Source organism: Tiliqua scincoides, chromosome 2 (assembly GCF_035046505.1).
Source record: "Tiliqua scincoides isolate rTilSci1 chromosome 2, rTilSci1.hap2, whole genome shotgun sequence".
In the NCBI taxonomy this organism is placed as follows: domain Eukaryota; kingdom Metazoa; phylum Chordata; class Lepidosauria; order Squamata; family Scincidae; genus Tiliqua; species Tiliqua scincoides.
Window position 1 is genome coordinate 109554804 of NC_089822.1, and position 14457 is coordinate 109569260.

The 14457-nt window shown below is 48.4% G+C and overlaps 1 protein-coding gene across 1 annotated transcript; it reads left to right on the top strand.

Annotated features, from left to right (window-relative positions):
* The first annotated feature begins 359 nt into the window (after nt 1–359).
* On the top strand, nt 360–14196 carry PLPPR2 (phospholipid phosphatase related 2). Its single transcript, XM_066617071.1, has 8 exons — nt 360–425; nt 2662–2850; nt 4308–4428; nt 4590–4846; nt 6940–7116; nt 9215–9355; nt 12397–12521; nt 14091–14196. The coding sequence occupies exons 1-8, from the start codon at nt 360–362 to the stop codon at nt 14194–14196; spliced, it is 1182 nt and encodes a 393-aa protein (XP_066473168.1).
* The last annotated feature ends 261 nt before the right edge of the window (nt 14197–14457 follow it).

Below are 14457 nucleotides of genomic sequence, written 5' to 3' on the forward strand. Positions count from 1 at the left end.
TCTGATTCCTGTGGAATGGGAAAGGCTCAGATGTGACTGGCAGCAGGATGGGGAGACTCCTTACATGAGACTTGTCTCTTATCCATGGTGGTAAAAATGGGGACATTCCCATTGTGAGAATCACATGTGCAACTTGCTTGTTGGATCAGAGAGAAAGACAGACAAAGCACCAGTGATAGACAAGAGGTGAAGAGCAAAAGAGTTTCCAGACCTGTGTGCAAGATGAATTTGGAAGTTCAGGTTTTGGCAAGGATTAAGGTGGCTGTTCTGGTGTGTTTGGGATGCACTTGGCAAACTTGCTTTGGTTCTCCTTTTGTAGGTAGCCCCTTTCCTTGCGGAGGGATCCAGCCCCTGTGGCCATGGCTGGTGGGAAGCAGGAGCTGAAAAGAAGCATCTCCATCATTCCCTGCTTTGTGTTTGTGGAGGTAAGAGTCTCAAATTCACAACAGTGGATTTGTCCTGCTCAGGAGGTGGAAAATCCCCAACCCCAAGAAGAGAGGGGTTCCTGCTGTCCAGTTGCACTGGACCTCTGGGGTGCCATCACATGGGGACGATTGCAGTATTTGACGCTGAGCAACAATGTGCTTTCACAACAACCTACTTTTGCATATACTGTCCTTCCAAATCTTTTGAAGAGATTCACATTGTTTTATTCAGGGCCAACCAAGATGGATGGCTACCTGAATAGCTGCAGGATATAATCTGGATGGTTTTGCCTCTGCAGCCTTGCAAGGGATCCTGGGATTGCATACAGCTGAGAAGTGTTCCAGTCTCCAACTGCTCCAGCAGTTGGGCCAACTGTGTTGTTTTGCCAGGGCTGAAGAATTGCATTGCTTGTCCCCTTGCCCTATGCTCATCTTATACAGGCACTTGCTAGAACACCATCACTGAAAGGTGCTGCTGTCCCTATCTTTCCCTCCACCCCAGCTAAGAGCAGTCTTTTGGGATTTAGAAAGGAGTACACATTAGGTGGTGTCAGAGGGGTGGCAAAGGTGGGCATCGTAGCTCCCAGACAAGGGGGCCCTCCCCCCCGCCAACCCCCATTGAGACGCCTACAGGGTAACTTGAAGGAAAGACATTTGTCATATCCTCAGAGTGCTTTTTTCCCCTCACCATCATGTCAGATATATAAACACATCTACTATATGTAAAGAGCAGTTCTCCATGATGAGATCACCTCTGTTTTTGCTTACTTTGGAGGAATCATTCATGTGAAACACACCTTTATTTTTTGTTCAGAAACCCAACATATGAGATCAATTTCACCCTCCCCCCAAATGCACTTTGTCCCTTCTGTGCCCCTCAATTTGCCCTCCCAGAATGCTAGATCCTTGATCTTCAAAACAAACCTGTGGGGCTGCTAATGGTGTTTTTTTTTTTGTTTGTTGTTTTTTAAGCAGGAGCTTCTAAGCACCATCACATCTAGTTTAGCCATCAGGTGCCTTGTTACACTGAGGTGTGGGAGCTGCTGTTCCAACTCTTTATCCCCACAGCGTGACTGTAGACCCACCAACATATGGGTGTGGGGCCAATTGCATGGGGTTATTTTGCAGTGCAACTGTTACCTGGTCAACACACACAATGCAACTGTTGCCTGGTCAGGATTGGAGATGGTGACTTGGTGACCATTGGCCTGTTAGGGGTGTTCCTTAAATGTGAATGGCAGCACTGTGGGATGAACCAATGGAAAAAGAGCTCCCACTCCAGTACTGCAACATGAGCCTGCAAAGGCCTTCCAAGTGATCATTTCTGTAGGGCAAATTCCCCCAGCTGTTACTGAGGCTTTAGTCATGATCCAGTAGTGGAAGCCTCATAATTGCACAGTACAACCACAGAGAGATGGGGGAGGGTGTAGCATCACTCTTTGACCATTTTTATTATAATTATATATTGCTTTTCAACAAAAAGTAGTTCACAAAACGGTTTGCACAGCAAAATATATCAATAAATTTAGTGTTTGTGTAGGACTAGACAGCCTTGCACTAAATTATGTTTTCTTTTTAAAGTGCTGCTTGATCATACTAGACATTCATGTATACTTTTTCTATGTTTCTACAAAATTACGAAACATTTTAAAATGGCATTGGACGGGGTGTGTGCCTGTACACATGCGGGTGTATATGTTCATCACTAGTGACGTTGTGGGCCTCATCCAATCAGTGTGTGTCAGTGTGCTGGGAGCTGCTTTCTGCATTCCCATGTGCTGCTGGAAGAGTTACCAGGCTGTGGCAGGACAGATACCGCAACCGTGCCTGTGATTGCTGTTCAGTGACACTGTCAAGTGTCTGAAAAGTGATCATCTGTACATAGTCTGCGAGATGGGTCATTTGCTGGACATGGATTGTGGGGAAGGGAGGCTCAGGAGTTATCAGGTGCTCAGGAAGCCAGGGAAAGAAGGGCTGAAGGGATACAACTGTCTGCCTTGCTTTGAGTCAGGCAGGCTCGGGTGCCTCTCCTGCCAGCCGTGATGTGATGTGCAGCTACAGCAAGCATCCAAGCGTGAAAAGGAGTGCACGAGGGAGCCTGCACGGAGTGGCAAGCAGACGAAGGAGGGGATGCCAGGCCCCTGTGGATCCAGGGACCAGCCTCTCCTCCTCGTGTTGGTCTCCCATTCCGTCCATTGCGCAGCTTCCTGCCTGATGTGCCATGTTCTACTTCCAGCTGGTGATCATGGCCGCCACGGTGGTGCTAGCCTACCACTTTGAATACACAGACACGTTCCCCGTGCACCTCCAAGGCTTCTTCTGCTACGACAGTGCCTATGCAAAGCCCTACCCGGGCCCTGAGGACACCAGTCGTGCGCCGCCAGTCCTGGTCTATTCTCTTGTCACTGCCGTGCCCACTGTAACGGTAAGAGGGTTGTATTTGGGCATGGGGGAGGAGCCAAAATCCCTACTCTTTGGAAAAGGAAGGGCAGCTGAAGGATCCCAGGGCAATTCTGCTGTAACCTGAATTCTGGTGTCAGGCCTCCTACCTGACAATCTTTGTTGTGTTTGTTAATGAGAACTGCCCATAAACGAGACACGAAGATCAAAGGCAAGGGCCATGGGGAGAGAGAGTGTGTGTATGTCGCTTGCCAACTGGTTTGTACAAGCTCTGCTGGGAAAGGAGTAGAGCTGTTCTTTAATTTTGTCTTGTATTAAAATTCTGGAATTAATCGAAATATGTCTTGCTTAATCATGCCAAAAATCCCTGATTGACTGAATCTTGCTTCATCCCCATGCATATATCTACGTTTACAACAGACATAGATTGTACACACCACACACAATGTATTTGTGAGAGGTGGACTCACACACATATACTGAGGATGTACAGTGCTCCACAAAAATTAATATCCACTGACCTGCATGTAAAGATAGTAGGACAGAAATCCTGTGTCTCATTTCCCAGGACCCTCTTCATCTCATTAAATGCAAAGTCTAATGCCAGACTCTATCCCCCTGAAATCCCACTGCCCTGTGTTTGCTCCTCTAGTTCTCATTCATCTCTATCTACATGACAGTTCCTGGCTTGGAATCAGGAAGGTCTCAGGAAGTTACTCTGGCCATGGATGTCCCAGTTTGGGGGCAGGTGGACTGGCAGTCTTCAGAGGGGAAAGAAGATTGAAATTCCCTTACCGCTCTGCAGTGGGATCTGCACCAGCTCTGTAGCTGACCCAAATCCAGGGAGTGGAAGGGATGGGGAGGTTGAGGGGCAAGGATCCAGCACATGCTATCACTGCCAGATTCAGTTCCTCCTTCAGCCTCCCTGCTCCCTTCCTTCCCCCTCTCAGTCTCATTTTTCCCCTTCCCACTTCATTTCCTTCTACCCTGCTGCTGCCTTACTTGCTACAGCGGGTGTGACAAGGTCTGGCAACATCCGGGGAGTACTATCCTCTCTTGATGCAGCACTCCCAAAATGGCAGCTGGCAGAGTGCTCTGAGTTCCATCAGCAGACATTGTGTGAGAGTGGGACTCCATCCCACTGTTGCAAACCGCTATGGCCAGCAGCCCAGTCTGGCATAGGATTCGGCTGTTAGTTCTGGGGCCTGGAGCACAGGACAGGTTTGGCTGGCCAAATCCCTGCTGCAGCAACCACCAGCCTGTGATATCAGAAGCATCAAGGGGAAATCCAGTAGGTTAACCTTTTCTCAAGACCCAGCTAGATGAGCATGTTGAACCCACAAGGCAGGTCCCCCTCCATACCCAAATCTGTTTCCCAAAACCAACACTTGCTCACTTCATGTTACGGAAAATACGTTGCATTGACTAGCTTTGACTTTGATTGATCTAGTCAAGACTTACCTTCTCTCTCACATACCCTAGATTCTTATTGGAGAACTGGCTGCCTTCTTCCTCCAGCCAGAAAGACGCAAGGAGAAAACAATCATCTCAGGGGAGTGTTGCTATTTCAATGCCCTCTTACGCCGCATCATCCGCTTCTTAGGTAAGTGGTGCGTGAGCTCCCCCTCCCTTACTTCAGACTTAAGTCACCTCCCAAAGACCCCTCTGTGCCCACACTGGGCTCCATCATGGCAGGTCACGCGGTCCCCAGAGCCCATTCTGGGTGACAGTATTCACTTCCTTTCTTGTCTTTGTTTCCCTCAGGCATTTTCTCCTTTGGCCTCTTCACTACCACCATCTTTGCCAACGCCGGCCAAGTGGTGACTGGCAATCAAACACCGCACTTCCTCTCAGTATGTCGACCCAACTACACCGCTCTGGGTTGCCAGTCACCACCGAGCCCCGTCTACGTCACGGACAAGGCAGCCTGTACTGGGAACCCTGTCCTGGTTACTGCTGCTCGCAAGGCCTTCCCTTCCAAGGATGCTGCCCTCAGCGCCTACGCTGTGGCGTATACTGTGGTATTTTTTAAAAGCATTTTTACTCCATCTTTCTTGCCTGTACCAACCCAAGGTGGTATGATGTGGTATGGACTGACACTTGGGATGAGGGGCTCAGAAGATGGATGCTAGGGGGAAATAGGGAGCAGAAATGAATGGACTTGCTGAAAAGTATGGAGTCCCTCCACAAGCACATGTGACCAACATCACTTCCTCTCCCACATCATGCAAACAGAATAGGAGCAGGTCTGAGCTTGGCTTACCTCCTCTCATAGAATGCCTCATTAGGAGGCCTAGAGTGACCTCTGGTGGGCATGGAGAAAAAGTGGGGAAGAAAGCAGCCCAGAGCACTGCCTGATTGGGCAGGATGCCCACCCTTCTGCCAGCCCAATGAATTGGGAACATTAAGTAATCTGTATCTCCGACAGCACTTCATCCTTGTATCACTGCCACTTACTAGTGCTTTTTATACACAGGCAGCTAAGAAGTTTATAACAGTGTTTCTCAAACTGTGGGTCAGGACCCACTTGGTGGGTTGTGACCTGTTTTCTGCTGGGTCCCACAGAGCCTCCAATGAAAACAGGGTGATGGAAAGATCAGATAACTTTAGGCACAATCCTAACCCTTTATGTCAGTGCTTTCCAGCACTGGCATAGCGGTGCCAATGGGACATGTGCTGCATCCTGCAGTTGGGTGGCACTCACGGCGGCCTCCTCAAAGTCAGGGAATGTTTGTTCCCTTACCTCAGAGCTGCACTGCCCTTATGTCAGTGCTGGAAATTAGTGCTGGAAAGCACTGACATAAGGGGATAGGATTGCACCCTAATTGTCTCAAGCCCTAAGAATATTTAAAAATTGGATAGCTGCAAACTGCCATGCCCTGCACTGCCCTGAGCTCTTGCAGTGTGCAATCTGGTGTAAAGATAGGGAGATAAATGTTTGAACATCTGTTTTCTGGTATTTTTTTTTCCTAGTTCCCTCAATGTCAGGTAGTGGGGCAGGTGAAGGCTGGATCACGTAACTAAGCCCCTCAAGCCTTGAGGCTATTCATTAGGGCTGCCTCATAATGAGAAATGTATTTTTTGCAAATAAATAAATAAAATATTACTTGTAAATAAATAACAATATTATTTCTTTCTAGATCACCTTTTTTAAAAGTAAAGCTAGGTGGGTCCCAACAGAGGAGTGATTTTCAACCTTTTTTTGTCTCACTGACAAGGTCCTAAAATTTTCAAGGCGCACCATCAGTTTTTTGACAATTGACAAGGCACACCATGCTGTTGGGGGGGGGGCTCACATCCCCCAATGGCCTTACTAATAAATGAACCTCCCCCAAACTCCCATGGCACACCTGCAGACCATTCATGGCACACACCAGTGTGCCACGGCACAGTGGTTGAAAATGGCTGCAATAGAGTGTCATTTTTAAAAGTGGGTCCCAGTGCTGAAAAGTTTGAGAACCACTTGTCTGTAATACAAAGCAAAGGTAGGGATGCCTTAGGTAGCCTGGGCAGTCAGCACAGGTCTAAGTCCTTTCTTCCTTCATTCCTCTAACACTCTGGGCCCTGGATGTTTGGCATGAGAGTGGCAGATGGCTCAATCCTAACGAAATCCCTGCGCAGTGATGCAGCAGCACTGGCACTGCTTCCTCTGTATCCTGCAGCACTTGGAGGCCCCTGGAGGCCTCCTCAGGGTAAGGGAACATTAGTTTCCCTGTTCCAGGGTAACCCTCTGCAGCCACTATGGGTCAACTCGGACCTGTGCCAGCTCAGTTGCTGAACACCGATACCAGTAAGTTGGCACAAATAGCAGAGAGGGGAAAGAGTGGCCTGGGAGTTTGCAGGAAATGGTGGTAGCAGCTTCAGGGAGATAGGAAACTGTTGGAGGTGAAGGCCACTTCTGTAGGAAGTGGGGTATTGATGGGGGGGGCATACCAAGCTGTATTTCCTACTTGGGAGATACATGAGAAAGAATGTTTGAATATAATAAGACATTTATACCCACAGCCTTCCTTTACGTTGAATATAAAGAATATTGAAAGAAGATAGGTGACAGTCCTGCTTGCCAACTTACTAAATTACCTCATGTTTTACTCCTCCTCTTCCCCCACTGCAGATGTATGTGACGCTGGTTTTCCAGCTGAAGGGCTCCCGCTTGGCCAAGCCCTCCCTATGCCTGTCACTTCTGTGCCCTGCTTTCCTGGTGGGTGTGGTTCGTGTTGCTGAGTACCGGAACCACTGGTCTGATGTGCTGGCTGGGTTCCTTACAGGTGGAGCCATTGCCACCTTCTTGGTAAGTGACACTATATCAAGGGAATACATGGGGATATTTGGCGACACTAGGTGCGGGAGTGAGGGCACAAACCTGAGAAATGTACAAACACATCTATGATTACAAAGTGGCCCTTTTGATAAAGCGTCCTGGCAGCAAGACATTGAGGTGGATGAGAAGCAAACAAGAGAGTTATGCATCTGTATGAGTTGAGCAGCAGGGCAATAAGGTCAGGACACTTACATTACCTCTCCTAGAAACCAAGCTGTCTAAAATAAAAAACCAAGTAAGACTTAGCTTTCTGTGTAAATAAGCCATAAAAAGAATCCCCTTCCCCCCACCAAAACCTCCCAAAACATAACTAGTTGTGAAAGCAGAAGCTAGTGGGTGTGTGAGTTTTTTCCAGTGTATTTTACTGAGTGCCATATGCATAACTGTCTGCCTCTTGGACATAAATTGTGAGTGTGTCTTCAGCACAATGAGCCCCTGGCTCTCGGGGAGCAATTTTGTTCCCTTGACACCAAGGCAGCTGATCTGGAGAAGCTGAGAGAATCCGAGATATATGTGGATGAGACTACCTTTGTGATTTAGTGAACATCCTATTATAGAAACCTGACTTTTGCTCAACCCAGTTCCCGTGCAGCAGCTACTGGGACCTCTTTCCCAGGCTCTTATACCTCTACAATGTGCATCTTTAATGTGCACATTATCCAGTCATCTCTGTGGCATCATTCAAAGTGCATTAGACTTCATGGACCAGTACTGAAGTGTAGTTCTTGCTGATGTCTGGTAGGCAATGGTGCTGCATTTATTAACTACTAGCAGGGAATGCAAGAAACACTGAATAAAAGAATAGGAATTCAGGTAGGGATGGAGATTATTCCTGGGAAGAAGAAGTGGTTGCTACAGCCATGGACACTAAGGGTGAAACTAGATGTGACACAGCAGAATCATGAACTGTCTCCCAAGGTCTGCTGGTTTGTTTGTTTTTAAATAAACATTGGAAAACAGTTTCAGAAATTGAAGGCTGCAGATTTGAGTGAAGCAGCATAGAGACACGAAGTGAGCATTTCACTCTTTTGTCATGGACTGTGTTTTTCTGATCAAGTGGCTTTTTTCTGCATAGAGGAAAAGACATGGGGACCCTGCATCTTTTCCTTTCTGGATGATAAAGCAATGGGAAAATTTGGATTGACGAAATGGTCCCACAGCAACAGAACTAAGCAACTCCTTAAGAGCTAAGCAACTCCTCCCTCTGTGTTCAAATTTGTAGTCGCTTCCACATCTGAACTTCACTTTTTTTAAAAAAAAAACCTCAGCAATATGTAGGGACTTCCCAGGAGCTTCCTCTCATCTGGTTGAATGAAGCACAAAGAAGTAGCATAGTGGTAAATTTTGAAGCACTTGACCTTGTCACAACAGACACCTCCCCCACCAAGCCACAGCCCCAGAATCATGTTCAATAGTAATAGTTAGAATGATAAAATTTGTCTAGGTTTGTAGCCTTACTTAGTGTAACATGAGCTTTGTATTGTCTCTCAGCCAGCCCTTGGGAAAGAGGGTGACTAAGAAATTTGCTTAGGGGCATCTGTTAGTGTCTACTAACTAACTTAGTGTCTACTAACTGTTACTAACTTAGTCTCCTGATTAACCTGGTGCTTTCTTTCAGTTCAGGTGCTTGGAAAATGTTTCATTGGCCTGTAAGAGACGTCCTGGAGTCTGCTTCCTTCCCCATGCCCACCCCAACTTCCCAACTCATTGAGTGTTCATAGAGGCAAACCCTGCCCTAAAGGACATTGTCAGTGCAAGCTTTTATGAAGCAAAGACTCATGCTACACACAGCTTGGTTTAAACCGGAGAGATTTAAAGCAGAGAGGCAGGAAAGCCTAACAGAGGTGCTCCAGGCATTTGCTAAGGAATTGGTGGGCCACTGAGAGATACAGGATGCTGGACTAGATGGGCCTTTGGCCTGATCCAGCAGGGCTCTTATAATTCTTATAAGGGAAGGTCATCTGGCAAGCAGAACAGGGAAGCCACAGCACTGTCCTGGATCAGTCATTCTGGCCACAAGGAGGCAGGAAGAGTCACATTTCATGCTGCTACCTTCTTTCTCCTGCAGGTGACCTGTGTGGTGAACAATTTCCAGAGCCCTCTGCCACCTCCTGAAGTGAAGGTTCCCCCTCCGGAGGACGTGGCCAGTGCCCCAGTCGTGGGCTTGCCCTGTGTGGACAGTTCCCTTGAAAAGTTAAGTGTGGCTCAGGTAAGGGGAACCCCTGATGCATCCCTGTTCACCTCTTGTTCTGTAAGGGCCTAAGATGTCTCTGCAGTTCACACACACACACGCACACACACACAAATGTCACTTTCAGGTGTGTTTTCAGGCTGGGCGTTGCTTCACCTGAGAAGTCAATAAAGTGGGGCAGTAGACTGATGGCTGTACTTTGGGTCAAGTTAGACAAGATTTTAACAATATCATGGTTTCTGTTGTGCTTGCTTTCTCCCCGGTAAATAGCATGCAGTGGAAGGACATCTGAATCAGGCAGCTGCATGAGAACATAAGAAGAGCCCCGCTGGATCAGGCCATAGGCCCATCTAGTCCAGCTTCCTGTCTCTCACAGCAGCCCACCAAATACCCCAGGGAGCACACCAGATAACAAGAGACCTGCATCCTGGTGCCCTCCCTTGCCTGCTGCACATGCTATTAGCCCCTGGAGGGGGAACATTCAAGCTCTTTTTTTTTTTTCTTTAGGGTAAATAGCATTCACAGGGTGGCCTGATCCAGATCAGAACCATGGTGGGAAGGCATGTGCTGCTGTGATCCCAAGCAGGATCAGGACCCCCACTCATACTATTTACAGGAGGAAAAATAGGAAGCACACCAGCCCTAATGGCATCATTCAAATCACATCTAGTTTGGCTTTTTCTCTGGGTGGAGACCTGAACCTGTCTCCCCGAGCCAACTAGTTTGTGGGGGAGGGAGGGAGGCTGAATCAATTTGGAACTGATTCAGTCAGTGAGGGGCAGCAGCTACAATGGAGGGATATCAGTGCTATGTAGATCCCACTTGTCTACAAGCAAGATCTGGAAACAGAGCAAAAGTCTTAATCTTGCTAGATGGTCAAGAAAAACAGGAGATGAGGATGGAGGAACACAGGGAATGAACCAACAATAAAATGGGAGCAGGTGAGTCAGGAACAGTGCAAGCCAAAGACTTCAGCTGCAACAGATTAGGTTCTATTGTGTAGGATCAAGAACTAATTTGAGGAAGTCCTTCCAGGAACTTTGGAAATTAATTTCTGGGGCATGTTCTAAAGGCACATGGCACAGCCACCTTTAGAAGCTATGCAGATCTGGGCCTGAGAAAAATAAAAAAAAAGCAGGGGACCAAACGAGGAAAGTTTAGTGGCTTCTACTACATGGACATAAAGTTTAGGGGAGATGTCCATGGCTAAATCAGAGGCAGAAGTCAACCATTTCATGTGTGAAGAGGAGACAAGGGCAGGTAATGGGCTTTTAGAAATGGGCTATGTCACAATGCCAATGCAAGGGAGGGCACCAGAATGAGGTCTCTTGTTATCTGGTGTGCTCCCTGGGGCATTTGGTGGGCCGCTGTGAGATACAGGAAGCTGGACTAGATGGGCCTATGGCCTGATCCAGTGGGGCTGTTCTTATGTTCTTATGTAATTGAACACTAGCGAGAGAAAAGGTGATGGCTGTCTAGGAAGAATGTTGATGAAATAACTAGATTTTAAGAAGGAGAAAGGGCAGCTACACATCAGACTGAGAAGGGGAGGCTCTGCCAGATGTGCAGACAAGCTCCTCGGGATGGGTTGAAGTGAAGAATGAAGGAGGTGGAGAGTAGATGAGTTTGTGCAGAGGGAGGGGAGAGTTGAGGAAGAGGAAATATCTACAAAACCCATTTGAGCAATGCTTTCTGCATGTTGGGATGTGTGTGGTTGCCCATCGTGTGGTGTCTGTTGAAACTGTGCCACAGCCACCACATCATCTGATGGCTTCATTGCATGGACAGCTAAGTGAACTGCTGGCCAGACACATCACCCACCTGTGCAGCTCAGCAGTTGGATGGCCACTTTGACACTATTTCCAGCAGTTGTCTTTGAGGAGAGTTTAGGGACAGGAAGGTTGATAAGGAGAAGGCAAGACCATGGACCAGGGTTTTTAGAGAAGCTGCAGAGATGAAAGTGATGCATCTTTGGGATGATGAAGAGGAGGAGAAACATGGCAGCAACATCAAGACCAAGATCTTGTCAGATCTAACCAGGATGGTAAGATGTACCAGGCTAAGTGCTCAACTCTTGAACTGCAAACTCTAGCTGTCCCACTGGATGGGTCGGCCAATTAACACAGTGGCACAGTCTTAGGAGGTCCATGTGGATGGAGGCTGCTTGCCAGGGAGGAACTGTCCTCTAAAATCCCTGGCCCTGAAGTTTGCATCTCTCAGGATACACCCACTCGACCCCTTCCCTTCTTCACTCACACTTCACACAGGCCAGTGACCAAGCAGCAGCTCACCAGCACTACCCCCTCCCCCACCCCCCACAACCCCTCCATGAGGCTGGTGGAGGTGGTCACCATGAGGCTGGTGGTGGTGCAACCAATTTGTCTTTATGACCTTTGCTCATACAGCCCACTCCCTGGGTTGAAAAAGGAAGAAGGGGGCAGGGGAGAGTGGGGAGTTAGCCGGCCTCTCTCCTCCACAATTCCTCTTCCTATCGGCCTCCCCTTTTGAGTCCGAGGAGGCTGGCAGCATTGGGCACACCACCTCAGCCATGGGGAGATCTGGATTAGCCCTGTAACCACTACCACCCCTTAGCAGCTGCTGGTTCAGCCTGGTTGAACAGTCATGACAATTTAGGGGTAGCCCCCGTGGATCTTTGGTGGAATGATGGCACCCAGCCTAGACTTGATGGGCCCCACTCCCAAAATGAAATGCTATCGACAGGGAACTGTGAAGTGTTGCACTGAACACAAGACACGAAAAAAGTGTTTCCTCTTCCTCCCTGTCCTTCACACGCAGATTCTATGAGCATTTCCTACGTTCCAGATAGTCCCTGAATTCCTAGTCTCCTGGGATGACTCACTTCTGTGTCCAAAGCCCCTCTCCCTTCCCGCCCAATTTTCCACACCCTGAAATTGTCCCCTTCCTCCTCCAAGCAGTGCGTGATGAGCAAGTAGCTAATTGTCTCAATCTCTGTGTCATTTCTCTCCCGTTCGTCCGTGTCTGCCCCTTCCCTGCTCCCCTGCCCCGGCGCTGCTCCCCTTGGGGTGGGGGGGATGTAGCAGGTGAGGGACCCCCCAGAAGAACAGGAGTTTTCTACGCTACTCTCAAGAGGCCTGGAAAGGCAGCTAGCACGATCTCTCCGTTTGGTGGCGCCTGGCAGCGCGGCAGTGGCCCACCCCTACGAGTAAGTGCCTGCCTCTGGGGGAGGGGAAGTACCTGTGGGTCATACGCCGCCATTCTCAAGGTGTCACCCTCCTCCTCTCCCATTTCAGAGTGATTCCTTGAAGGAGAATAATAATTGTGCAGGGAGGCAGTCCAGGTAATAACTGGGATGGCTGGAACAACATGCCCATTCATTTCACCTGTGTCTGCAGGCAGCTTGCAGGCTGCACCCGAGGCATTGCGACTTGGTCTCCCTTTCAAGTAGGGCAGATGGGTAGAGGTGGGTATGAAATTAAGGCTCAGCCAGATTGGAAATGGATTATGGACCCAAACCCATCCGAAGGCCCACATAGTCAGGCTAATCCCCTCTCCCTGTACCAGTGGTAGTGCTAGTGCCTAATATACCATCAGGGGAATGACATCAGGGCATCTGGTGCCAGCACTGGGTTAAGGACTCTGGGAATTGAATGCATTTCATAGTTTTTCTGCTGCAGATCTGACCCTTGACAAGAAGTCTTTGCAGTCCTGTCCTTAGAAAGAAACCAGCAGTTATGGTGTGTGTGCATGTTGTATATGGTTCTGTGCAGAACACCCAAATTCTGCAATTAGAAAAATTCTAGGATTAAAATTAAACTGCTGACAAAGTAATTGGCCTCGCTTGCATGCTGACAGCTCAATCCTAAGCATGTCTACTTGGAAGTAAGTCCCATTGAGTTCAATAGGACTTACAGCCCAATCCTGAGCTGCCTGGTGTGTGGGGCTACCACAGCGCCAAAATGGCCACTGTAGCATCCTGTGGGCATAGGGGTAGCTGCCAGTGGCTCCTGACACCTCCTCAGGGGAAGTGGACATTCATCCCCTTCCCCCGAGTAAGGAAAGTAGCCCCGCAATGGGACTACTTGACTCTGCGCTGGCAGTTTAGCCTGTGCAGAGTAAAGAAGTCCCATGTTAGACCGGGAGGCCAAACCTGGGGCTCTGGATCTGACAGAGCCAAGCTCTGCTAGTCCTGCCTCACTCCCCCCCCCCCCGCCATGCTGGCATTGGTATGCTGTTCAGGATTGGGCCCTTATTCCCTGGTAAATATGTCTGGGATTGCAGCCTTAGTCTTTGTGCAATGTACTTTGGTCTTCATGCCAGAGTGTGAATTTCTATTTAGCCACTCATTTTGTGAGGACAGCAGACTGATTTATTTATTCTCTGTATTTATGCCCTACTTTTTGTAAATCTACCCTGGTGGCTTACAAAAACATGTTAGAGCACGTTAGAAATACAAGCTGAAATACACATAAGGTAATGCAAACAGATGAATGACAGGGTTGAGAGATCTAGACTAGAAGTGTGTTCTTTTAGACACACAAGATAATAAAAGCTCTGGCCTTGAGAGGTTGTATTCTGCAGCGGATCTCGTGGCCTGCTCCTCCCTGTCCATTTGACTCTAGTGTAGCTCATCTGAAGGCTGTGCTGAGGTCATAGGTCCCGAATGTACATCCTGTTACACTGGAGCAAGGTAGGCAAGTGTTTTTCCTGCTTTTGAGGTCAGGCTGACTTCCTTTTCCATTTGCCTCTCTGTCTCTCTCTCTCTCTGTTCTAGAATCACGGAGCTGTGTTCTCAGAGGTCACCTGACCCTCATCTGTGTCTCTTCCCCACCACCCCAGATGTCCTCATTCCCTCCCGGTCAGTCACCAGCGAGGTCTGACCCAAGGAGGTGCTTCGGGTGTCCTTGCAGCCGGAATGGGGTTTTGGGGGAGGGGGGGTCTTACCTTCATATGCTCTTGGTTTCCCAGCCTCTTCCTAGGCCTTTTCTGGGATTAGATTTGTTGGTTTTCACAAAAGTCTTCTGATCATGTGATGTGAGCATGCAACATGGCTGGGGTGCAAGCAACATGTCAAAGAGAAAGAATAAAGTAAGTTTTCTGGTAGGGCTGATGCCATGGATAGGGGCTTTGCTCTGCTGCTA

What these genes read in the sequence shown, in the direction of transcription:
- PLPPR2 (XM_066617071.1), top strand. Translation starts at nt 360, where the DNA reads ATGGCTGGTGGGAAGCAGGAGCTGAAAAGAAGCATCTCCATCATTCCC. An exon ending in CCTGCTTTGTGTTTGTGGAG is followed by an intron (nt 426 to 2,661) that starts GTAAGAGTCTCA and finishes TTCTACTTCCAG; the next exon opens with CTGGTGATCATGGCCGCCAC. An exon ending in CCGCATCATCCGCTTCTTAG is followed by an intron (nt 4,429 to 4,589) that starts GTAAGTGGTGCG and finishes TGTTTCCCTCAG; the next exon opens with GCATTTTCTCCTTTGGCCTC.